General features: G+C 43.4%; 1 protein-coding gene across 14 annotated transcripts in view; it reads left to right on the top strand.

The window, feature by feature from the left end:
• The window catches only part of LOC142008137 (sodium channel protein type 5 subunit alpha-like), a 351,358-nt gene that overhangs the window by 154,741 nt on the left and 170,914 nt on the right, over positions 1 to 25,703 (top strand). For 13 of the 14 annotated variants that reach the window (XM_074985128.1, XM_074985134.1, XM_074985131.1 and 10 more), the window contains 3 exons: positions 890 to 1,072; positions 4,256 to 4,657; positions 21,424 to 21,556. In XM_074985128.1, the coding sequence (XP_074841229.1) occupies positions 890 to 1,072; positions 4,256 to 4,657; positions 21,424 to 21,556 (718 nt within the window). The remainder of the gene's footprint in view (positions 1 to 889; positions 1,073 to 4,255; positions 4,658 to 21,423; positions 21,557 to 25,703) is intronic. The other variant, XM_074985135.1, reaches the window with a different exon arrangement.

Below are 25,703 nucleotides of genomic sequence, written 5' to 3'. Positions count from 1 at the left end.
ACAGTTGTCAGAATTTTTGTGCAGTGATTCTATAAGATAGCTGACAAGGAGAACATGAGGCAGAGGCATGTGGAGTTGAAAAGCCTGTCTTATCTTCTTTTGTACCCATGGTTTGCATTTGTCGCCTCGGATGCCTGATCAGCACAGGCACGGCCAGGGAGAAGAGTTCATTTATAAAAATGTGTCAGCCAAAATACCTCGTGGTATTAGGATCGTCCTGTGAATAATACAGAGCACTCATAATGCACAGCCTGGTGGCAGCCAGCTAAGTTCTACTCCTATTCAACCTTTTTGGTTACCGGGGCACTGTCAAAGCATGGCAGACCTAAAATTCCATCAGCCTAGTTTATTCTGATTAGAAGGCATACACATGACCCAGGTGTGTGCATGCATGTGTGTGCACTCAGTCATATGGGTATCTTTTACTGTCTGTCCATACATATGCACCAGCTATAGAAATATATGAGCATTTAGCTCTTGATTACTTTAGAAAACATTATTTTATATTACTGTGTCTCTGCTTAAGCATAACAAGGAGGAGACTGTTTGGATGAGAACAGGATACGAACATGTGCACTTATAATCTTAGACTGAAGACCTTGTATGCTGAATAAAATGCAGATGAGTCATCCCATGGATAAGTGGTGATGTTAGATTGTTGCAGTGCTGAGATGAGAGAGCAGATAGAATGTTTTAAAGACTGGTTTTAGACCAATGGGGTATTTCTGCAGATTGTTAAATATTGTGACCTATGTCTTCTCTGTCATTTTAGCCTTCTGTGTAAGCTCAAACTTATCAATGAAAACTAATTGCCAAAAAGTATTATTGTTACTACTTACTGACATCCTCAACTTGCAACTGGTGTATCTGCTATGTTCATTTTTTTTAGGCACTGGCTGCTAAAGGAATTGATTCACTATCACTTAGCTCAGTTGAATTGTCACCTTTAGCATCCAAAAATGCCAAAGAGAGAAGAAGCAGGAGAAGGAAAAAGAAGTCCTTCGGGCTAGAAGATTACGGAGACGACCAAAAGGTTCCCAAATCTGACCATGATGATGGTCAGAGAAGAACGGTAAGTCATTATCTCAAACGCCAGTGACAGTTTACTTCACTCTATACTTCAGTGAATACAGTAAACTCATATCCGTGATTCTGTTATCTGTTATAAGTAAATACAAATAAATACAGCAATTGCAGTATAAGTTTACAGTGTACAGTACTACTGTTGTTGGTAAATAAAATATTCTACATACATGTTTATTTGTTTCTTAATATCTAATCTTGTTTTTCTTTAGTATTTATGCATTGTTAGACATATCTCTCTATTATCCAGCATATTTGAATATTCAGCAGGCTCCTGGTGCTGGGGCTGCTGGAGATGAAAGCATTTATTGTAAGCTGGGCTCTGAATTTCAGCACCATAATTAAAACAATAAACCCTTTAATAATAACCAAGGATCAAACACTGTGCATTGTGACTAGTGTGCAAAAGTTCTGTGTTATAATGTGGAGAGAAATGTCTCTACCCTGATTCCAAAGTCATCTGTTTTAATACCCAGTAAAGCATTTTTGTTGCTTGTTCATCTTTTGAAAGTGTTTCAAAATTTCCCCATCTCATTTACTTTCATTGTAACATGTTCATTCCAATGTTCATACATCTAGTTATGTCAGCCATATCCCTACTAATAGGCTACTGCCTATTTTGCTTTTTAATAGTGTGCAATGACCACCTGAAAAAGTTTTCTTTGCTTCTTAAAGTTTTGCAGTCACCTCTCAGTACAAATTTTTCATCACTGTTTTCATTTACCTTGGAGCACAGGGAAGAATATGAGTAAGAATATTCTTAACAATGGTCTAGATAGTGCTTGGTCCTGCCAAGAGTGCAGGGGACTGGACTTGATGACCTCTTGAGGTTCCTTCTGTTCTTATGATTTTATGTGAGAATGTCAATCTGCAGATACTAATGACAGTTTCAGATCTTAACATTTGTCTGTGCTTAGTGGGGGCAAAGTTTAAAGCCACTTATTTGTTGTTTTTGAAGAGCCGTGTAATGGGCTAAGTCTTTTAATACTTTATTGTCAGTACGTTTAGGGACATTTTGGCAACCATAAAAAGTGCGTGGAAAATGTGAAATTTATGTAAGTAAATGTGACAAATTAATGGCTCCCAAGCTCACAGCATTTATATATAACACCTAAGGATTTTTTTATCTCGAGAGGCTTTCTTGATGTTGTTTAATTAGCGGAGTAGACTGCGCTACTAATTGCACCATTGTTATTGTTGGAATTGCTTTCTTGATCCACACTGAGCGGGTTTCAGATGCCAAATACCAGACTGAATCGGAGCTGCACATTTGTCAGTATGTTTCTTAGGTTATATGTGTTGTTTGCATATTTTGCCCCTGGATGTCATATTCATGGGGAACATGGAAGCAACATTTTAAGGTTTATAGTAAATCATTTTTGTAAGGCTGTGCCTGGCATGGTTTGAGGGAATAAGGCTGAATCATCATCAGTCAAATGAAATCTGAGTGGCTGTAAACACACTGCCATCAGGAATCAGTTTCAATACTTGTGTCATGGAAACTCAGACATGGGTTTATGACCATTTAGTAAATGTTAGTAGTCAAAATGAGGTGTCTTTCTATACAGTGGGCCTGTTGTCATTCTTCTTACACTGGTGTAAATAAGCAATAATTCAAGTTTAGTCAATGGTGTCTCTCTAGTGTAACTGAGAGAATCAGGTCCAGAATGTTTATTTTGATGATTGATGCTGAAACACTTTGATCTCTGTGGCTGTGTCTACACTCACAAAAAACTTCAAAATGGCCATGCTAATGGCAAAATCGAAGAATCCTAATAATACTTTTGAAGTGCCGTGGCCAGTGGCATGGTAATGAGGTGCTGAGTATTCATTTCAGCACCTCATTAGTATTCTTCAATTTGGCCATTAGCATGGCCATTTCAAAGTTTTTGTAAGTGTGGATATGGCCTATTCGTAAGAAATTGGACCCTGAAAAAAGTTCAAATGGAATTAAGTACACAGCCCACAAAGGTAATATATATAGATATAGATATAGATATAGATATAGATATAGATATATATAGTTCCACCAAATAGTTTCTCTTAATTTATTCCCTCTTTATGGAGAAGAGGAAGTCTTTAAGTCTGCATGCATATCCAAACACTCTTTTCAGTAAGATGGTATTTCTTTTTAGGTTTTTTAAAGTGTACTTAATGTTGAGTTTAATCACTACTGATAATTTCTCAGGTTGGCAGTCTCTCTTTGGCTGAAGTCAGTATATCATCAAAAACGCCACTGTTTCAATCTATGTGATAGGGCTTTGTAGTTTAGTCTGACCCTTAAAAGGGAGAGTCATACATTTACATTGGGATACCTCTTACACAATCCACCATGTCTTCTGTTCTCACTCTGCTTCTTTGTCCCTAGTTCTTCCTCCCTCCACTTTTTATTCTCCCTATGATTTATTCTTCCCTTCATTCTTTATCTCTTGTTCTCTCACTTCGAAATCCATTCCTGAGCCACCTGTGAAGATACACTGACACCTTAAACAGGGACTGGATTCACCAATCCATACCACCCAAAGGCTTGGTCCACACTAGGTGGGTAAGTCGATTGTAGATATGCAATTCTAGCTATGGCAATTGTGTAGCTTGAATCGACTTATCTTCAATCGCCTTACCTGGCTGTCTTCACAGAGGGTGGTTGATAGGAGAAACTCTCCTGTCGACCTCCCTTATTCTTTGTGATATTGAGGAGTACAGGGTCAACTGTGGACCCAGATAGTTTGATTTTGCATATCGCTGCCAGGTGCATGAAATCAAACTCCAGAAGATCAAGCCTGTCTGGATCAATCTTCTGCATAGTCTATTCATACCCTTATACTTCTCATCTCCCTCCCCTTGTCATTTCATTCTTGGAAAGAGAGAAGGAACAACTAAAATGTTATGGTACTAAGTGAACACATCCCTGGCCCTTTCCATTCAGGAACATCTTTAACAGATGTATATTAATCTAATACCTCCTGGCTTGGAATGGGTGTTAAATCTTACATATATATATATATATATATATTAGTCTCAATATGATTTTATTGTAAATCCTTATCCATGGCACTTGATTTAAAATGGGACTTACTGATTTCCCGCAGTAGATGGAGGAGCTCAAAACCTTCACTGCTCTCAAAAATGTGTTGCAAAATGTTACTTCTTTTTCCTTTCTGGGGACTTCCAGACTCTCCTTGGCATTAGCTATGGTCCAAACACAAACTCAGTGAAACGCAGAGCCAGCCATGGGAGTATATTCAGTTTCCGGTTCCGTGGCAGAGACATTGGCTCCGAAACGGATTTTGCTGATGACGAGATCAGCACTGCTGGGGAAAATGAAAGTCAGCGTGGCTCACTCTTAGTTCCAAGGACCGGGAGACGTTCAAGTGTGCAAAGTCAAGCAAGCTATAGTTCTTACCCTGCTACGCCAAACTACCTGCAGAATGGAAAGAGGAACAGTTCGGTGGATTGCAATGGTGTGGTTTCCTTAATAGGAGGAGGGGCTGGGGTACACAGCCCAGATGCAACTTCTCCTTCAGAGTTACTGCTGCCCCCAGTTATTATGGAGAATCCTGGGACAGGTGATACGGTGAGTAGAATATGGTTTTTGTATGGTTTACATTATTGTTTTTTTAACCAATGTTAATGACATTTGCTAGAATATCTGTAAACAACACACAACCTCAGACAATCACCAGTCTCCTCCATACAAATTATGTGAAGAACATTGACCAAATCCCACACTGATTTGCACCCCTCTGCAGCCTCAGAAAAGTTCATGAGCCCCTGAGTGGAGGTTAGTTGTAGCATTCTAGGTGAAGGCTAATATTTGTATTTTGGTTCTGGATTCTTTTGTTCAAAAATGCAGTTATCAATGAAAAATGACATCTCCGCACACTTTCTTCAGGAGTTTGATGTCTGATGGGGTTCTTTTGCTATTTCTATGTTGGGCATTGTCTGGTGGACAAAAAACTATATTTTAAAAATACTTCTATGTGAACTTCATTCCATCCAGCAATTTTTCCCCCCGACACATACCTCTGGGCTCCTACAGCTTTGTGCCAGGATACATCTAGCCATTAGCTCTTCTAGAACTGTTTGGGGGCTGCTTATAGATGCCTGGAGCTATGAGGGAGACTTCAGCATCCAAGCAAATGTCAGATTAGAACAGCAGATGATTAACTGGGCTTTGATCTCTAGCAAGGTCTTTGCCACAGAATACTGGGGTGGAGCAATATAATAAAAATAATTGGGTGTACTCTTGTAAGGACCTCACTATTTAAAAGAAATAACAAGGATAGTTCTTTTAAGGTCTCACTGTGCACTAGACCCACCAATGGGAGAGGAGATAAAGGTGGCAGTTACCCTGGGGCCTAGTAATTCAAAAGGGCCTGGGGTTCCTGACTACCCCTGCTGCTGTTACCACAGGAGTGGTAGTAGCCAGAGCCCTGGACCCTTTTAATGACAACATGAATGGATTTAAGGGCTTGTTGGAGAGTAGGAGATAGTGTAGCATGCTCTGGGCAGTGCTGAAGGCTGGCTGCCCCAGCCCCATCCTTTCTGCCTGAGGTTCCACCCCTTCCAGGAGCACGGAGCTGCCTCCCTCCCCACTTTGACTGGGACCAAGCAAGTCTTCTTTCCCTTTCCTCCCCCGCCTTCCCCCGTTCTGCACCATCACTTGACAAACCACCAGCTGCCATTTGTAAATGCCAGTTATAAAGACAGGTGCAGTATAAACAAGCTGCCCTACATAGCTCTGTCAAGGTCCAGATCCACTATGGATCTATTGTCAGATTATTAACAAGTGAGATGCAAAGTAGCTATTTTCCGGGGCTATGTCTAGACTAGAGGGATTTGTTGGCAGAAGTTCTTGTCAGAAGATATCTTCCAACAAAACTTCTGTTGGTAGATTGCACCGAGACCACAGGGCAGATCGAAACAGTGATGTGCTCTGTCGACAGAAAGCGGTTGGACTACGTTGCCACTCTATCGGCAAAAGGCCAACTGGAACCACAGCAGGCAGGGATTCCCAGTGTGCTGGAAGCCCTTTCTGTTGACAGTAAGGCCCCCAAAATGTCCAGACTAGCTTTTTGTCAACAGAGGCATTCTTCCTCATGGTGAGTGGGGCATCGCTGTTGATGAAAGTGCTGCATTCTGTCAACTTACTGTTGACAGAATGCCCGTGGGAATCTGAATGCTCCTGGGGTTTGTCAAAAAAATTGCCATTTTGTCAACAAAACCCTCCAATCTAGACACAGCCCAGGAGCTGAGCACCTTCCATTTCCAGCTTTGAACCTGAGATGTTCCTGTTCCCATCTAGAGACTCCCTGATCTCCTCCCCACTGAACTTGGAGAGATGCCCACAATGAGATCCCTGTAGGACCTCTAATGTTCCCCATGCTAGCCATTCCCCAACCCAAAGACATTCAGTACCTTCCAGCATGCTCTCTCAATACCCCAGTACATTCCTGCACTACCTCTTTTTATAGAATCCATGTGTCTTTCTGCTTCATTTTTACTGTACAGGCTTTTAAAAATCTGCCAGTAGGTTTGCACAACTCTACAAAGGCCATTCCAGTGCTCTCTCTCTCTCTCTGGAGATGTCCTGAAGTGTGTTTTGCTTCTCTGGTCCAAAATTGTTACAGGCCCTTACACAAGCTTCTAGGAGGTTGGGGATGTACAAGAACATTCTGCTCTTGCCTGGCCTGCAGAAGGGCCTACAAAACTGGCAGTCCCTGCACAGCCCTGAGGGTACACAGTGCTTCAACGAGTCTAGCAAGGACAAGGAAGAGAAACCTAACCAGAGTTCCCCCACGTCCCCTCTGTGCAGGAGCACAGAGCCAGTCAGCTGTTCCAGTTAAACAGGCTGCACCATCTTAATTGATGATGTACCCTGTGCAGTCCTATCTCAATTGTCTTTCATGTGGTTAACCCTACTGTTTGTATTTTATTTTCTGTTCCCAACATTAAAGAGGCAGACAGTCTTAAAAATATTTGTACCTCCATTTTACATAGCTATTTTATTACCTCAGCCTATTTTTAAACACACGGAAGAAGATCCATTCTGAAAGCTGTCATTAATTGGTCACAGTCAGAGATCCTAGAAATCCATTTGCTGTGAAAACTGAGGACTTTGCATTTTGACAGAGAATTTTTAGTCTTTACATTTTGTGAAAAAACAAGACCATGGATTTACCGTGAGCTATATTTAGCTGAAAGTCGGGGTGACTGTATTCCCCAAAGTGAAAGTGGGACAGTATTGGCTCATGCCACCCATGGGTGAGGCTGGCAGCCTGAGCCCCAGTGCTAGGCGTTGTTGCTCATCTTTCCTCTTTACCCTCCTTGGTGAGCATGTCCTATTGGTTTAGCAAAACAAAAAGCAGTCAAGTAGCACTTTAAAGACTAGCAAAATAGTTTATTAGGTGAGCTTTCGTGGGACAGACCCACTTCTTCAGACCATAGCCAGACCAGAACAGACTCAAAAAATAAATAAATAAATATGGTCTGAAGAAGTGGGTCTGTCCCATGAAAGCTCACCTAATAAACTATTTTGCTAGTCTTTAAAGTGCTACTTGACTGCTTTTTGTTTTGATAGTATATAGACTAGCACGGCTTCCTCTCTGTTACTATGGTTTAGCAAAGCGGAGCATGTGTCCTGTTTGCTCATGCCAACTGAAGATCATCCATTACCAAGAGCAAATGGAACAGATTCTCAGTTTTGCCAGGAAAAATCAAGACATCAAGGACAGGGTTTAAATAGGGGACTGTCTCAGCCAAACCAGGACACATGAGCTGTGTCTACACTACAAAGTTCTGTCTACAGAAGATGCCTTCTGTAGACAAAACTAGGGAGCGTCCACACTACAAATGCATGCTGTCTAGAATCTGTCAACAGAACACAACCTTTTCCCCAGCAGAGTTATGTCTTGAAAATTTGAGGCATAGCACCTCTGTAGACAGAGTCCATCAAGAGAAAAATAGTGTAGATGCTCTGGGGGGAGGGGGGTGGTCTATCAACACAGAGAGTTTCCAGTTCACCAGGCAACCCTGTTTGCAGACCTTCCAATTGGCTTGTTCTGTCGACAGAAATCTGGGCAGTCTGGCCATGCTCTGTCGACAAAGGGTGTTGACACATCTTAAATTCCTTGCTGTCTGAGGATATTTGGAATTTTTGTTTTGGCCCTGTATGGACTAAATATAATCCACAAAATATGGCTCAGGATCTGAGTTTCAGAATAATGGATTGTCTCTGATTATAACAAACTGTACAGGTTGAACCTCTCTAATCAGAAGCTCTCTTGTGTGGCAACATCTGTAATGTGGCCTGATTTCGGTTAGCCAAATGATGACTTATCTTGGGTGCGGCTAAGTTTCCTGTGGTCTCATGAAGTTTGTTTGTAGCCACCAGTCCTGGTTCTCAGTGTCCTATGCTATTATTTAGCTGTAATTTACCCCTAAATGTATTCTAAGAACCATTCTAAGAGAAGTGTTGGTAATGTATTAGATAATATCAACCTCCCATGGTCTGCCAAATTCTCTCGTTCGGCACCAGTCAGATCCCGACGGTGTCGGACGAGAGAGGTTAAACCTGTATATAGTGTAGCTGCAGAGGCACTTATTTAATTCATTATAATGCATCATCTGAAGGACAGGGGGAAATGAGTATAGTTCCCAATAATAAATAAAAGACAAACTTAAAGATATTAATATAAATTGAATAATTAATCATTGAGATAATGCATAGTCTATATTGTAATTTTGTATTCATTTATATTTATTTAAAGTTTATTAAGGTTGATCCAATACAACAAACCTTAGAGTTTAGTTTGATTCAGTTTAACTTTGTATGAAACATGCCCCAAGTAGAACAGCTGTGAAGCGCAAGCTTTATGAAGGATCATTTATTTGTGTGTTTATGAAAAGAGCCTGAACCAAAACAGAAGAATGTTAATAGCTTGATGGTGTTCCCTCTTTTGTCTGTCAGTCTGTCTTCCAATCCTGCAAGGTGCTGAACACCCCTCCCTAACTCCTGAGGTCAGAAATTCACAGGGGACATATGGTGCTTTGCTGAATATGGGGCTCCTGGAAATTTTGAATTCTGCCAGCATTGTTCTTTATTTGCCAGCTTCTTTCAAAAGCAAATGCTGAAAACTAACTGGGCTACAAGGTGGGAGGGAGCTCTGCAGACATTCTGTGGTTGTCTAGGAAATAATGCAAAGGTGCTATAGCAACAGATGTTCATTTAGTGATGCAATGTGAAGGATGTTGTGTCTTCTGTGAAACAGGTTTGATATCTAATCTATCCAGAAAATGTGAGCTGGAGTTAAAAGCTAACTGGCAGCAAGCCCATTGCCTTACATATTCATTATTTAAAAGAACTGTGCACAAATTAAGTAAACTGGAGCAAATGGGGAAGCAGCTGAGACATTGAACACTATGGTGTGTGCTGAGATAAAATAGACCTTCTTTTGGATTACTGTTGGCATTTCTTCCATTTTATTTCAAACATTCTTGAAATAAATCATGTTGCTCAGGAATAAAGTTACTTGTTTGTTTAAAAAAAATCAGATATAGCTGCAGTGAAGTTGCGAATTTCTCCAAACTACCAATTTGTCTTCACTCCTGACTTGAAGGGACCGTTACTTCAAGTGTGAGAGTAGTTTGACCAATGTTAATGCATTCCCTAAAATGATGGAACCAGTGGAACAATGAGTTTTGAGGAGTTCACATCTTACAAGTATCATCCTCTATAATTTTATGGTTGTAGTTATTTGGATGTTTCTGTGGTGCTCACCATATTAAGAAAATTTGAGTATCTACATTTCTGAGTGCCCAAGTTGAGACATTTCAACAGATCCTCATTTTGGATTACAGGTGCTCAGCACCTAACTGAAATCATGCCCATTTAAGGTTTCTCAAACGGATCACTCAAAAATGTGCCAAGAGTGGTATGTGAGCACATTCTCATTGGCATGCAAGGTGGGATCTAAGTCTTCTCCCCTCCCTCGCCCCCGCCATGCAGCTGGGAGCTTGCTGAAAGCCTGTGGATTAACATAAAAACAGCTGTTGGTACCAACCCCAACATAAACGGTAAAGCTCTACATCTCTGTTTATTTATTAAAGAAGCTGTTGTAGGTAGGACCATTAGTGACTTTAAAAAAGTATCAGCACTCGAACCATACATTGAGGTGAAAAGGTCAAATTTTGGCATTCAGCCTCAGAAAGGTTGCTCACCCACTTGGTCTATACATTTAACTGGAGTAACTTAAATACTACAGATTTTATATTGGGTACAGGAGTTCAGATCCTGATGAGCAACATGGTGGCTGCATGCTTTTCAGCTGCCAACCAAAGGCTACATCAAGATCCTGCCCTGCTTTGGGAGTGGGAAACATATGTCTCTTTCATCTGATGGGCTACGTCTACACGTGAAGCCAACATCGAAATAGGCTATTTCGATGAATAACGTCTACACATCCTCCAGGGCTGGCAACGTCGATGTTCAACTTCGACGCTGCGCGGCACCACATCGAAATAGGCGCTGCGAGGGTACGTCTACACGCCAAAGTAGCACACATCGAAATAAGGGTGCCAGGCACAGCTGCAGACAGGGTCACAGGGCGGACTCAACAGCAAGCCGCTCCCTTAAAGGGCCCTTCCCAGACACAGTTGCACTAAACAACACAAGATACACAGAGCCGACAACTGGTTGCAGACCCTGTGCATGCAGCATGGATACCCAGCTGCTGCAGCAGCAGCCAGAAACCCTGGGCTAAGGGCTGCTGCCCACGGTGACCATAGAGCCCCGCAGGGGCTGGAGAGAGAGCATCTCTCAACCCCCCAGCTGATGGCCACCATGGAGGACCCGGCAATTTCGACGTTGCGGGACGCGGATCGTCTACACGGTCCCTACTTCGACGTTCAACGTCGAAGTAGGGCGCTATTCCGATCCCCTCATGAGGTTAGCGACTTCGACGTCTCGCTGCCTAACGTCGAAGTTAACTTCGAAATAGCGCCCGACGCGTGTAGCCGCGACGAGCGCTATGTCGAAGTTAGTGCCGCTACTTCGAAGTAGCGTGCACGTGTAGACACAGCTATAGAGTAGCAAAATCTGCAACCCGCAGCCTGCGTGTCCAGGCTTGTGACCTGAATGAATGTTCTGTGAAATCTTGGTCTGTAGACATTCTGCTACAGTGGTGGGAGACTGCCAATGAATGCATAAGCTACAGCAGTTTGGTCCCAAAGCTGTACTGGGCTTGGGGTACTAGCTGTAAGGCACAGGCTTAAAGCTGTAGTGGTGGGAACTACATTTCTTTAGTTTTCCTCTCCTCTCTCTAATTCCCAAAACAGTACAGAGATCCTGTCATCTGAGTGACTGGTGTTTGGGGTCATTTGTCCTCTCTGTTGAAAGGGTCTCAACAATCAGCAGATTACATGTTCACAGATGGTGTTCTAGCTGCCTGTATGTCTCAAAGTCTTGGCTCTGGTGACACTGTGCTTGATCACAAATTGTTTTGATTGTGAAGCCACCATGCAGCCTAAGGCCTGCTCCACACTAGAAAATTAAAGGCAGCTCAACAGTGTGGCTCGGGGTGTGAAAAATCCATGCCCCTCAGTGGTGATGAAGCCAATCTAAGAAGAATTCTTTGTCCCACGTAGCTACTGCTTCTCAGGAAGGTTCAATACCTGTGCTGATGGGCATGGGGTCAGCAGCTTTAGCCAGCTCCTGAATATGGTGTGGGGGTGGCCTGATTCTGCTCCCCCTATAGGGGTGGGGCCTTGGGTGGAAGAGGGGGGTCAGGACAGTCAGCACTGCCTGGACTGTGGCACGTGGCCCCCTGGTGCTCCCATGGCAATTTAAAGGTCCTGGGACTTTAGCTGCCGCTGCAGATGCAGCAGCAGCGTCCAGGAGAACTGAGCCCCTTTGAATCAGCAGGCCCCAGAGCAACCGCTCCTTTTGCCTCCCCTGTAAGCAGGCCTATGGCTGGGAGAGCTCCCGCTTCTCTAGAGATAGCACCTACACTCACGCACTGTAGTGTTCGAGGTGTAGCTACAGTGTAGGAAACAACAAGAGCATCTTCTCTCTGCCAGGAGCAGAGAACAGTGTAAGCAACTACTGCTCTGCCATGTTTCTTTGCACTTCCCCACCTCTGTTGATATTTTGGCAGTGATGGTGGAGGAGCTCTGGGCTCCTTTGAAGTGCTGCAGCAGCACTGCTCCACTGGGTGTCGGGGTCAGCACCGCAGTCCAGGCAGCACTGAGAGCTGACTGCTCTTGGCTACACCCATTCCATCTTGGCCATGCCCCTTCCAGAGCACAGAGCAGTCCCCCTCCCACCTTGCCCCGCGGGCTGCAGTGGCTGTCAGCCTTGCTGCCTTGGGAATAAAGTAAAATAGTGTAAGAGTCATCTGCATGTGCCCTGAGTAGAGATATCCCAGTGTCAGGCAATGGCAGCTCAGATACAATGGAGGAACTGACATGGAATTCTAGACGTGGTTTGTGAGCTCATCTAAGAAATCCAAGTTAAGTCTGAGTTGTGAGCGCTCTTGGAAGTTTCCCATATTTTAGCTAATCACATGTTACATGGGGCCTGAGCCTGGTGTTACACCCACTGTATTTACATAGTTTAACTGCTGCTTCTTTGAAGTTACTCTGATGTACACCAAAGTAAGTGTGGGAGAAATCAGGCTCCTGCTATAGCCACATCCTCAGTCCAGCTCTGGCAGCCACAGAGATCGTGAGGTTCTGAAGGTTATGTCCCTTCTCCTCTCCTCAAGCATGCTGAGCACTGTTCTGGGAAGCCTCGGGGCCAGCCCTGGCTTTTTAATAGAACCGGCTAATAAATTAAACAAGCAAATTGATGCCATGCTGCAAATTTAAGTTTCGGTGCCTTTGCACCGCAGTATGCAACAGGCTAATCAGCTTGAATACTATTGCAGTAATGATCTATAGTGGGGGTGGCCAGCCCACAGCTCTAGAGCTGCATACAACTCTTTGAGCCATTAAATGCTGCTTCTCATTGGAGCCCCACACAGGGAGTGCAGTCTGAGCACGCACCCCAGCACTTGGTTGGACAAGCATGTGATGGCAGCAGCTACAGTGAGTTGCCAGCATCCAGTTAGAGCAAGGGGGCAGTGGGCACCTGGCTCTGGGGAAAGGGGTACTGAGGTACAATAGGGGTGGCTGAGGGAAGAGGCACTGTGTTATAGTGGGGAGCTGGGGGTGCCTGGTTCTGGAGGTGGGAAGGGCATTGCACCATGTATTATATGTTTATTATCTATATATATATACAGTGCCATGTTTTTTAAACAAAAAGGAGGAGCCAATTCTCAGCTGGCTCCCTGCCCCCCTCTCCCAGCCAATCCTGAGCCAATCCAGCTGAGGTGCCAATACACAAAAAGCACTGTATAGATGTAGATAAAAATAAATGCATAATACGTGGCTCTTTGCACTCTCTCCATGGCTCTTAGTCCCTAACTGGTTGGCCACCCCTCATTTATAGCAATACTGCCTTCTGTGGCTTGACACATCAGATCCACTGAGGATTCTTAAGCAAACCTCAAGAGGTTTCTGCTAGGTGGATAGAGTTTTTAGGGTTAAGTTTTAGCCTGAATTCTATCCTCTCTTGCCAGCCTTGCCAGCTATAGCCCTAGGGAAATCTGGAGGTTTTGGTATTGTTTGTTCAGTCAAACAATTGTTTTTAAGGTTAAAATAGGCAGGGAACTAGAGCTGAGTATAAACCTCTGGAGTCATTGTTATTTATAGCTTCTTAGTACTTAAGTGCACACTGATGGTCAGCTCCCGTGTTGTCAGTGAATCAGCCTCAGCAGCAGATCCACATCTAGGACATGTGAAAAGCAGAGTCACTGATTAAATTGGATTTTGAGCATAGAGAGACAGCCAAATATAAGCAGTGGTGAAAAAACTTGTGCGGCAGCAATGGAAAGGAAACACTAAACAGCACCTGAATGAAGCTTGCTGAGGTTAGTTTTCAAATGGAGTGCCCTGGTTCCAGTTTGAACTGTCAGACTGATACTTTCATTTTGGGTTAGAACTAAAGCCCACTATTTCCATAAGAGTCTTCCCTTCCATAGAACAAGCAGATCTGGTCCTTAATGTGCCTTACTGCCGGTATGACTCATACAAAGTATGCATTTAGATTTCCGACTAAGGAGTCTGTTCATACAGGCCAGTTCCCATGTCTCCTGTTGGTCAGATATTCTCCCCTTCTAAAATAACAGAAATGAGTGACAGAAGTTGTTCAGTTTGCGTCAGTGAGAGCTGTTTAGTACTCAGCACTTTTAAAAGCAGGGCCATCTAAAAGCAAGGCCATGTAGGTGTCTGAATAAGGATTTAGAAGCTTAACTTCAGGCATCCATTTCTGAAAAGCTTGGCCTTTGTTTTCACTAATCATAAAACCATTTGCTGACCAAACCAGCTTTATTGTTTATTGCCATACAGCAGCAAGGAGATTGTTGTTGTTGTTGTTGCTTTTTTTTTTCCTCCTAGCTTTACCCAAGACTGGTAAAAATACAAAATGTCAGTGCTTTTCCTAAACCAAGGAAAAAGTGCTTGGCGATGAAAGAAACAATCCAAGATAGACCAGAAGTAGCTAAAACCCTACAAACATACCCTCTTATGCCCTCAGTGGCTACCACTGCATATGCAGAACTATAATATTGTTATTAGTTTTGGCTTCTGTGCAAATTTTGCTAAGGCAACTCCTGAACCAGCATATACCTGCCACTGATTATTCAAATACAAGATAAACACTGCAATCTGCTTTAGCATACAATGCTAATTCTCCTTCTAGCATGGCATTCCCACAGAATTGAAGCCCTTTATTTCATGGTTGTGTGCTATGATAAGCTCCTTCAACCTTGTTAAATATTTGTGCTGTCATTTTATTGGGTCCATTGTTTATATGGTGACCGGCCCACGCCATGTATATGCTTGAAAAGGCTTTTACAGTACAAGGAAAATTAAAGTTGAACCAGCTCCAAATGCAGCCTTTAAAATGCTTCCATAAAGGACCCTATCTTCATACGGCAGTACTGCTGCCCTTCAAAACTGTGGTTACGCAGAACAAAATGCTATGTGCAGTATTATATATCCTCATTTATAAGTAAGTTACAAATATGTGTATGTGCATGTCTGAATGGGTTTAAGCTAATACAAGTGAGAAATGTTTCCAATGAGCAAAATAACCACACAGAAATGGTCTTTGTCTGCTGGAGGTGGCTTTCTTTGAAGTCTAATTTGTTTTCATGGCTGGACTTTAAAATGGTGTCTACATTACTTTAAGAATGGTTAATTTGTTCAAATTTCTATTGAGGCATAAATAACATGAACTGTTATGCTTGTTTTTATAGATTCACGGGTCAGCACACACTTGGCTCGTATGGTCCCCTCTGCAACAGCCCTTCCTGGGGGGACACTATCTCTCGGGTTAAAAACCTCTGCCTCCTGGTACCACACCTCTCTGAGCCTCCAGTATTCCTGTCTCTCACCATGGGCCCACTCAGGGAGTGGGTTTTCTGGACCCTTAGGGCCCACATTCCCAGAGGGAATAATGCAACTTTGTTCTCCAGATCAGAGCAACTCTCTGTCAGCATAAAATGGGAGAGTTTATTAGGCATAAGAGCACAACTTAGGACCTCTCAGGACCCATAGGCCAGGCCTCCCTCAGTACTGCACATCCAAGCTTCCTCTGTGTCCAAGTGGGCTCTGCCTGCTCCATCTCTGCAATCCAGAAGCCACCTCTTTATCTGGGCCTCTGATATCCCTCCCCAGCAGGTCCTTTCCTGTCCTTTGTCTTCTGTCCAGGTAAATAGGGTCACTTAGACCCCTCTCTTCTCCACCTCTCCTCTCATCCATCCTTTGTCCCTCCTTCCCCAGTTTGCCATTTGGAACCAGCTGGTGAGTTCACTGGGATCCTCCCTCTGCAATCCCTTGTCTTCCCACTGGCCAGAACTGGCTCTGCTGTCCAAGTTGGGCTTCCCACTCACCAGTTGCTGGGGTCTCCATTCTCCAGGCCACTGGTTGGGATCCCCAGTTCTGTGCTGATCTCTGTAAGAACAAACTCCCTCTCCGCTAACCTTAATAAGCCACTAATATGCAGAGACACTGAGTGCGGCCGCCTCTGCATGCAACCTCTTCCAAACTCCCACAAATCTGGGTAACAATAATTTTGTGTATCTTGTGCTGCTTGCCTGATGGATGTGTTCTCTATCTTAAAACACCTCAACTGCCAATTCCACATACCACTGGCAGCTGTGTCTCTGAGCTAATGTAGAAAAATACCTACATCACTTACAGAGAATAACTGTTCATAACGTAGCCCCAAGTTATTTCAGTCATCTTCAAGAATTTGTACTGATGGAAACTAACTTTCTTGAGTGGTAGCAGAATGTGCAACAGACTTAAAGCTAGCTTGGGCTTTGGTCTCCATACCTCTGCAAAGGAATAAGAACGTTAGTGTATAGTCCTGCATAGTTTAGGCCGGGGTCAGCAACCTTTCCAAAGGGGAGTGCCAAAAGTTGACCTTTTGACCGGTAAATGACGGTGATACTTTTAAAGTCACTAATAGTCCTACTTACAACAGCTTCATTAATAAATGAAGATGCAGAGCTTTACCATTTAGGTGGTGGTTGGCAGCATTAACTGTTCTTTTGTTAATCCACAAGTGGCGTGGCTTTGAGCAAGCTCCCCGGTGCATGGGGAGGCGGGGCGAGGCTGAGCTTCTGCCTCATCACTCTTGGTACCAGGGCTGGGTTTTGCTGACCCCTCGTTTAGCCAGACCTTGCATTGTGGTGCTGTGTGTGTGCCCACTTAGGCTGACAGGGCTTTGAATCTACCCTTCACTCACTGGTCAGTGCAGCTGAGCAAATGGTATGTGCATATGCTGTAATTTGTTGGAGGTCAGCAGGAAATTTTATATTTTTGACCCAGGTGAACTGTAAGGAAGCAAGGGAAGAACTTTAACTTAGATATATCCTCTCCAAAATATTCGCCCTTCCTCATCCTAGTCAGCAAGCAGTACTGTAGCACCTTAAAAACTCGCAAATTTGCTAGGTCATGAGCTTTCACAGGTAAGACCCACTTCTCCAATCATCTGAAGAAGTGGGCCTTACCCATGAGAGCACATGACCTAATACATTTGTTAGTCTTTAAGATGCCACACGATTGCTTATCATTTGTAAAGCTACAGAGCAACACTAACTCCTGTGAGACTATTCACCCTGGATAGTAATTTACTCTGCAGATAGTCCTTCTAATGCCTTGTGGCTATTTGATAAACTGTAACATTGTCTCAGAACTGGGCATATTATGATTGAGAGGAATATGGAGAATTTTTAAACCTGTTAGATTAGAAATATGCAGGTACTATAAATAATAAAGAATAAGGTAGTTCTGGACTCTGGTTTCTTTTATGTTGCCAGTCCTATGCAAACACTCTCATGGTGATCATTTTAAAATGATAAATTGAACAGGAAGTATGCCCATGAACTATCCCATTGGAAGAGTAAGTTCATAAATATGCTACATTTATTGGTGCAGTTTTGGACCACAAGGAGTATATTCTCTGTGTGCCAGGGAGTAAAGAACATCTTTTGCATAAGGGCAGCTGATGTTTCTTGACATGAGCACTTCTGCACACGCCTGCAGAGGTATAGCAATGTTCCTTATAATCAAAAGTTGGGGCTTTCTGGATGACCCAATATAACAAACACTGCTGTTATGTGCTAAAGTGTGTGTGACAGCAAGTAGGAAGACAATATCATAATCTAAAAAGAGGAAGGGTTAAATAATTCAGAAGAATCTGAAGTGGGAGATTTATTCTTCACTCTTCAGAGAGAAAATAAGAAGGGCAATTTCCTTTCTTATTCTTTTTTGTTAATTCGTCACTACTTTTTACATTGAAATTTGTTTCTATGGTTTCTTTGTCCTCTTATTTCTTTTCACTTTGTAATATTTTCTTCCACTTTTATGTCTTTATTTGGTATTCCAAATTGATCTAAATGGCTATGTAATCTTGTAAATGTTTTCTTCTTTTATAAAATGTTTTTATTTCTTTGTTTATTGGAGATGGTTTTGAAGGTGAAAAAAAATAAACAAGCTATTTTATCTAAAATCTGTCTTCCTGTTTCCCTACTCCATAAATCCCAGATATCCTGATGACTTCGTATGTTGTTCACATTTATAAGATTTTGTTCAAATAAATTTGATTTACAATATCTTTTCCTTTGTTACAGTTTTGAGTTGATGTGTGTTGATCACCTTTTTATAAGGACATTAGTAAATCATATTTTTAAAACGTCATTGTTCATAGCCTGGTTTAGCCAAGGGTTGTACTGGTGCTTTAAAATTCCTTATAGTAATCTGCTCTGGTCTGCCAGAGATTGATATATCTAGCTGCAGAATTTGATGTTCTGTATTGTCAGTATTATAATTATGGTTGTAGCACCTAGTGTTCCCAGTCCCATTGTGCTAAACTTCGTATAAACATATAACAAAAGGTCATTCTCTACTCTGCAGAGTATATAATGTGCATGAAGTTCTAGTCACTTCATTAAAAAAAAGCATATAGAGGGATGGGGGTTTAGGAAAAGATGCTTAAAAAGGCAACAGAATGCTTAAGGCATGGAACAACTTCCATGAAAAGATTAAAAAGGTAGGAATTGCTCATTTTTAAAAAGAAACAACCAAAGAGAGGGCTATAATAGAGGTTTATAAAATCACAAATGGCATGGAGAAAGAGAATAAGGAAGTGTTATTTACCCATACACAGAGAACAAGAACTAGGATCACCTGGTGAAATGAATAGACATGAAGTTTCAGACAGACAAAAGAAATATTTTTTCAGCCAATGCATAGTCAACCTGCAGTACTCATTGCCATGGGATGTTTGTGAAGGTCAAAATTATGTCTGGGTCCAAAAAAGAATCAGATAAGTTCATGGAGGTAGGTCTATCAACAGCTGAAAATGGGGGTCTGGACCCATTGGGCCTAGAGATACGGTTGGACCTAATTTGGGGGCCAGAATGAGAACAAGTCCAGCTGACCTGACCACACCTAAGAGGTTTCTGACCCATGCCCAGCTCTTCCCTCCAAAACTGAGTCAATGACAACAATGCCACCTATTCATGCTGTTGGCTCTCCTCCCACAGCCTGTAAGGTCAGCATGGCAGTGACTTTGTGCCCTACTCTTGCCATCCACTCCTTCTTACTGGGCTGCATGTACTGGGAAATGGAATTTGCTGCATCTCCTCTGCACATTCTATAGCATGCACAGCACGGTGGGGCTGACAGTGGCCAGCAAAAGCAGGGCATGCACCATCCTTGGCCCAGGGGGAGATCCAAAAACCAGAATGAGAGAATCTGGTTGTTTCCCCACCTAACCCAGACCTCACATTTGTCAGGGCCCATCAGTTTCAGGGCTCTCATCCGACCCTCATTACGTTAGCATCTGACAGTCTTTAAGGTGTTTATCCCTACTATACCCCTGTGAAGGATAGACCTATTATCCTCTCCCATTTACTGATGGGGAAGTGAGGCACAGAGAGGCTAAGTCACTTGTGCAAATCACTCGTAAGGTCCGTGGTGGAGCAGGGAATTGAACCCCCCCTCCCAGCTCTGAGCACTGGATCCATTGTCCCTTCCACCTGAGGGAGTATTAGTATATGTAAAAAAAACCACTTTTGTCTGTGTATTACGTTGTAGCTTGTACTAAAATAGTTCTTACTGTTTGTGTTCCTGTAAGTCTGACAGTATCGGGTCCCATCCTAGATACCATATGGCATGAAAATATCCGCTCAGTCTTGCCAACCCAAAACCTTCAGAATCAAGAGACTGGCTTTAAAAAAACATGATTTAAAAAAAAAAGTCTAAATTTGTACTTCTTTTACTTACCTTCTGAGTTTTGTTTATTCAAATGTTTCTCTGCAGCCATGAAGGCTAGAAACATATTTATGTTTATACGTTTTTCTGTAAATGAAAGCTGAGATGCTTACGAAATTGCAGCTGGAACACCAAATATTGTAAGACTGGTGATAAATTCCTAAGAGCTAGCGACACTGAAGCCAAGAAAAGCCATGGGATGAGGAGTCACTTTATGCCCCGAGTGTTTGCTTGGTTTGATATCAAAGGCCAGTAAAGGGATCTTTTGTTCATACACCTTTTCCTCTGCTACCCATATAATTAACCAGTTAACACTGCTCTGAAATAATGTTACAATTATTGTAATTAAATGGAGTTTCCTTCACAAGCCAAGAGCTGACTGAGTGGATGGTTCCCAAATGTTAGAAATACGCTTCGTCCGCACTTTCGTTCTTCTGCATGTTCAGTCTGGATCAGCTCATCTAGCTGAGGGGGCAAAATGTTCTAAAGGTGATGTTTGACTTTGATGTTTGAGTAATGTTTTCAAAAGAAACATAGCCCCAGATTTTTAAGTCTGTGTCTATACTAGAAAGTTTTGTAGACAAAATTGGGGTTTTGTAGACAAAACTCACAGAGCAGCTACACACACAGGCTGTCTACACAGCATGCTGCTGCTGGCAGGGTCATGCAAATGAGGGCACTTGACAATGCAAATGACCACTAATTTGCATAATTACACACCTCATTTGCATGGTCACATGAGATCGCTGTCCTGGCAGAGGCTTCTGTCATCACAAAACAAGACTATACATGGGTTTCTGTCAACCAACTCCCCCCTTGTAGACAGCCACTGAGTCCTCATTTTTTCAGGGATAAAAGGCTGTCGACAAGGGGGGGTTTGGTTGACAAAACCCCATCTACACAGCTAGTTTTGTGATGATAGGAGCCTCTGCCAGAGCAGTGATCATGTGTGGCAATTCAAATGAGGCAAGCAACTATGTAAATGAGCGGCCATTTGCATTGTTGAGTGTACTCATTTGCATGACCCTGCCAGCAGCAGTGTGCCATGTAGATGTAGCCAAAATGTGTTTTGTAGACAGAAACTGCCAACAAAAAAGCTGTGTAGATACTCCAGTGGGCCCTTTTGTCAACAGAGTGGGTCAAAAGATAGATCTGCTTTTGTGTAGAAAGGATCTGTTGAGAGAAGTTTTGTCGGAACATCTCTTCTGACAGTAACTTCTGTACACAGATGCTTCTACTGTAGATGTAGCCCAAGAATAACTGGGGAGGTTGCTCTGCTCCGTGCTGCAATGCCAAGTCCCGTTTTCAAAATAAAAGTCTCATGAAACTTAAGCTCCTAACTGGCAAACTCACTTTTGAAAATGGGAATTAGGTAATTTTGAAATTTCTGCTCCATATCTGTCCTGACTTCATCCTCTCTTGTACTTTGCTGACCAAGTATGTCCATTTAAACAGACCTCCCCATCGGATGAGGCAAGCAAGAAGCAGCTTTTGATGCCCCATCGCCTTTCTGTGGACCAATCAGATCAGCCATTTCAAAGACAACGAGCAGTGAGTGCAGTCAGTATCATTACCAGTGCCATGGAAGGTAAGAAAAGACATTCCTTATGGATTCCTGCTCCCCCCCCCATTACGAAAAAGGATGTGGATGTATTGGAGACAGTCCAGCGGAGGGCAACAAAAATGATTAGGGGACTGGAGCACATGACTTATGAGGAGTGGTTGAGGGATTTAGTCTTATTTAGCCTTCAGAAGAGAGGAGTGGGGAGGATTTGATGGCAGCCTTTAACTTTCTGAAGGTGGTTACAAAGAGGGTGAAGAAGAGGTTGGTTTCAGTGGTGACAGATGACAAAATGAGGAGCAGTGGTCTCAAGTTGCAATGAGAGAGGTCTAGGTTGGATATTAGGAAAAACTATTTCACCAGTAGGGTAGGGAAGCATTGGAATGCTTTACCTAGAGAGGTGGTGGAACCTCCATCCCTAGAGGTTTTCAAGGGCTGGCATGATAAAGACCTGGCTGGGATGATTTAGTTGGGACTGGTCCTGCTTTGAGCCGGGGGTTGAACTTGATGACCTCCTGAGGTCAAGTCCAACCCTATGATTCTTTAATTCAAGACCCCATGCTTGTTGGGAGAAAAGACCATAATGGCCTATCTATCAATATCCTTTATGACAAAAAAAAGTGCTGTACTGATGTTCATGGTAATCATTATTCCACAAATCTAGTGGGCTGGATACAATCCTATATTCCAGCGGGAGTGGGGGGGAGAGTACATAGCTACACTGTCCTGGAAGCAAGGCTGAAACTCGGACTGTGAAGGTGACAGGTCAGTTCCTGCTTTTCCCTTGCTTTGGGGGAAAGTCATTGGCAGGAGCCTTTTTGACAGAAACTGCTGGCTACTCTGCCCCTGTTCTGGTGCATGGGCTGGTGCATGGATAAGATAGAGTCAAGATTCTGTCCATACCCCTTTTACCTTCATGGAAGGTTGGGGGTAGCCTACTGGCAATGTCTCTTCCCCGTCCACAAAAGCTCCAATGATGCCAGTAGCATATAAATGAGTCCCTACATCCTGCACTCCAAATTGCATCCAAGATAAGATATAAAGGTAAAAGGGTAAGTGAGTCACAGATATTTGTAAATAAAAATCAAGATGATATATTGAAAACTACTCCCGCTGCCAGTTAACTCTACTGCATTGCAGGTGAAACTTGCATGAAATGTGTTTTGAAAAAGAAACCTGTTTTCAGTCTTGTTTAGAACTTTTCCTCAAAGAAAAACTCCGTTTCTGAAAAAAGCAGAGTAGGTGAAAATGGTAAATTTCCATCTGCATTAAATTCATGAGTTTGCTTAGTATGTGGGATTTCACCATCCCAACCGTTAAAATGTTAGTTCAGTGCCACAGACAGCAAAAGCCTCACCCCAAGATTTGGATCAAATTTCTAATTACTTTCAAGATACAATAAAAGCTGTAGTATCCAGCACTCAGATAACCAGCACATTCAATTAACCAGCACTTGGAGCAACTGCCCCATGGCCAGCTGCCCTGCTGGGTTCCCGGCCAGGGCTGGCTGAAGTGGGGTAGTCCCCTTGGCTGGAGCGAGCACAGCAGGGACAGCTAAGCTGAACCAGCTTCCTGGATGGGGCCAACTGCTGCTGGGCAGCCTTCTTGGTTGGACATGGCAGAGTCGGGTCAACTTCCTGGCAGGGGCTGGCTGTGCCCCTAGAGCATCTCCATGGCTTTTTTGTCAACGGTTTCTGTCAACAAAACACATTTTATGTGTAGATGCTCTGCGAGTTTTGTTGACAAAACTCTTGACTGTAGATGTAGCCTATATGAGTAAAGTGAAAATTGCTGTTATGTAAGATACCTTGATTACTTGTCATTAATTTATCATTAAAAGGCTCTGGAATATTAGATTATCAGATTTAATATAGTATCAACTCTTTTCTGATTGTATTCTTAGTCATTAATCATTTCAAGATAAGTGAGCTTTTAATTTAATCCCTCCTTCAAAATTTTATATCTAGCAACAGCTGTTAATATTTAAAGATGATGGCCATAACTGAGCGATTTCAAAATATTTCTTATGAAGGAATGGTAAGGGGCACTACCATATGGAGCTATACATCTAACCTACTGTACATCCACCAGCCTTCTGCAAGTAGATCCAATTGCTGAGTCTCACATGCTTCCATAGCACCTATGTCTGGATAGAGTCTGGGCACAGTTTCTTGGTCTGGTTAGGGATTTTTCAATGGTGTGGTTTGGCTGAGCCTTTGTTCTTGAGACGTTGTGTACTGTTTGCAATTTATAAATGCGGATTATATTTCTGTCCTGTTTTTATATGCACCCAGCTCATGGAATGGACAGATATTGATACAGCCAATTAAATAAATAAAAGCAGCCTCCTAAAGTAAGCACACGTCAGTCAGCATGCGCAAAAGCAGAATTTGTGCATAAAAGCTAGTATTTGCATGCTCAAAATGTGTAGCTGGAAGCCAGATTTCGCAATCTAGAGCCACATGAGTTTTCACATACAAATCTGGATTTTGTTCAGACAAGAAATAACTATTCATGTTTTTTCAAGCCTGGTGTTACATGCATTTTTGATACAGTTGTGCCACATAAATTTGGTGTATCTCACCACAGACAAATCCATAATGTTAGGGTGACCATATTTCCCTATGGTGAATAGTAAAGTCGCTTGAATTAAAATTAATTCAATCTCAGTCAATCAGAACTATAAGGTAATAATTACTATAAAAACTCCTGGGCCTAGTGAGGGAAAGAGGAGCCAGGAGGGTCTGGGCTGAGGTTACAGCTGTAGTATGTCTTCTGTTTTGGGGTTCATACTTCACAGGAGCAAGAATGAAGCTAGCTCCATATGGTGAGTCTGGGGAAAGAGTGGCACCTCCACCCCAATTCATCCCAGCAGGCCACCCTTCCTGTCGTGTTTATGGTGAGGGAGGTGCAGCCAAAAATTATAACTCAAAAGTGGGGTCTCAGCTCAGTGTGCAGGGATGGAGTGGCTCAGGGTGTGAAAATAGGGGAAGGTAGGGGCTGGGTGTGGGCAGAGGGTAGATAAGGGCATGGAAGATTGGGTTCGGGCTATTCGTGGGCAGGTGGGTAGCTCAGGTGGAGGGGGTAACTAGGGGCTGTGTACAGGCAGGGGATAGTTCAGGATGCAGGTAGATGGTAGCTAGGAGCTTTGTGTGGCTGGGGGTGGCTGTAGTGGTACCGCAGAATGCAGGGAGGGGGTGGCTAGGGGCTGAGTGTGGACAGGGAGTAATTCAGGGTTCAAGCAGAGCTGGGGCTGTGTGCAGCTGTGGGGGGTACCTCATTCTGACGGTGCTGCTAGGCATTACCTGTAGGCAGGGAGTAGTAGCCCAGGGAGCAAGGAGAGAAAAATGAGGGGCTGTGGGCAGCCAGGGTAGCTAAGGGCTCTGTTCATCTTTGGTCACCAGGGTCTATATGGGGGCAGGAAGTGGCTCAGAAGGCAAGGAGGAGGTAGCTAGGGACTCTGTGTGGGCAGGGAGCAGCCCAGCTCACAGGGAGTGGGACCTAGGGGTTCTGTGCCAGGAAGGCTTGGCTGCTGTCCCTGTTCCCTGAGGGCTCTGCCAGCCATAGATCAGGGTCCCCAATGCCTTTGGCTCTTACCGGCTGTGTGATCAAAGGGAGCAGAAGTACAGCTGAGCCCCCTGCACCAGCACCCAGCAGCAGAAGATGGGGGAACACCACAGATGCCTACACCAGGCCACCAGCCAGAGGAGCAACTACCTGGTTCTGTACAACTCCATCTTCCCACCTCCAAACAGGCTGGGGCGGGGAGAGAGAAGTGGGCTCAGGGGCCTGTGCTGCACGGGGAGCATGGAGGAACCAGGATTCAGCCCTGCCACTCCTGGCTTTGGGGAAGTGGGGGAAGGATTGGGACGGGGGCTTTAGCCCCACAGCTCCTGCCTACAGCTACCTGGGACTCACCAGGGCTTGGACATTCAGCCCTGCATTTCCCAGGTTCAGTGGTGGGAAGTTGGAGGAACATCAGGGGGAGAGAAGGAGCACTCCACCCCTCCCCCCATTTCAAAATATTTATCATGTGACTACATAAGCGCTCTGATTAAAGATGAGTAATTGCCAAGTACACAGAGGTTCTGTGGTAACATGGATTGTTAGCCAGCTCTTTTTGATGCGCTTGAGAGTCATGATTCTATTTGAACAGAATCTCATCATAAGAACA

This window comes from Carettochelys insculpta, chromosome 2 (genome assembly GCF_033958435.1).
Source record: "Carettochelys insculpta isolate YL-2023 chromosome 2, ASM3395843v1, whole genome shotgun sequence".
Lineage (NCBI taxonomy): Eukaryota > Metazoa > Chordata > Testudines > Carettochelyidae > Carettochelys > Carettochelys insculpta.
This window is presented reverse-complemented; position numbering and strand designations above follow the sequence as displayed.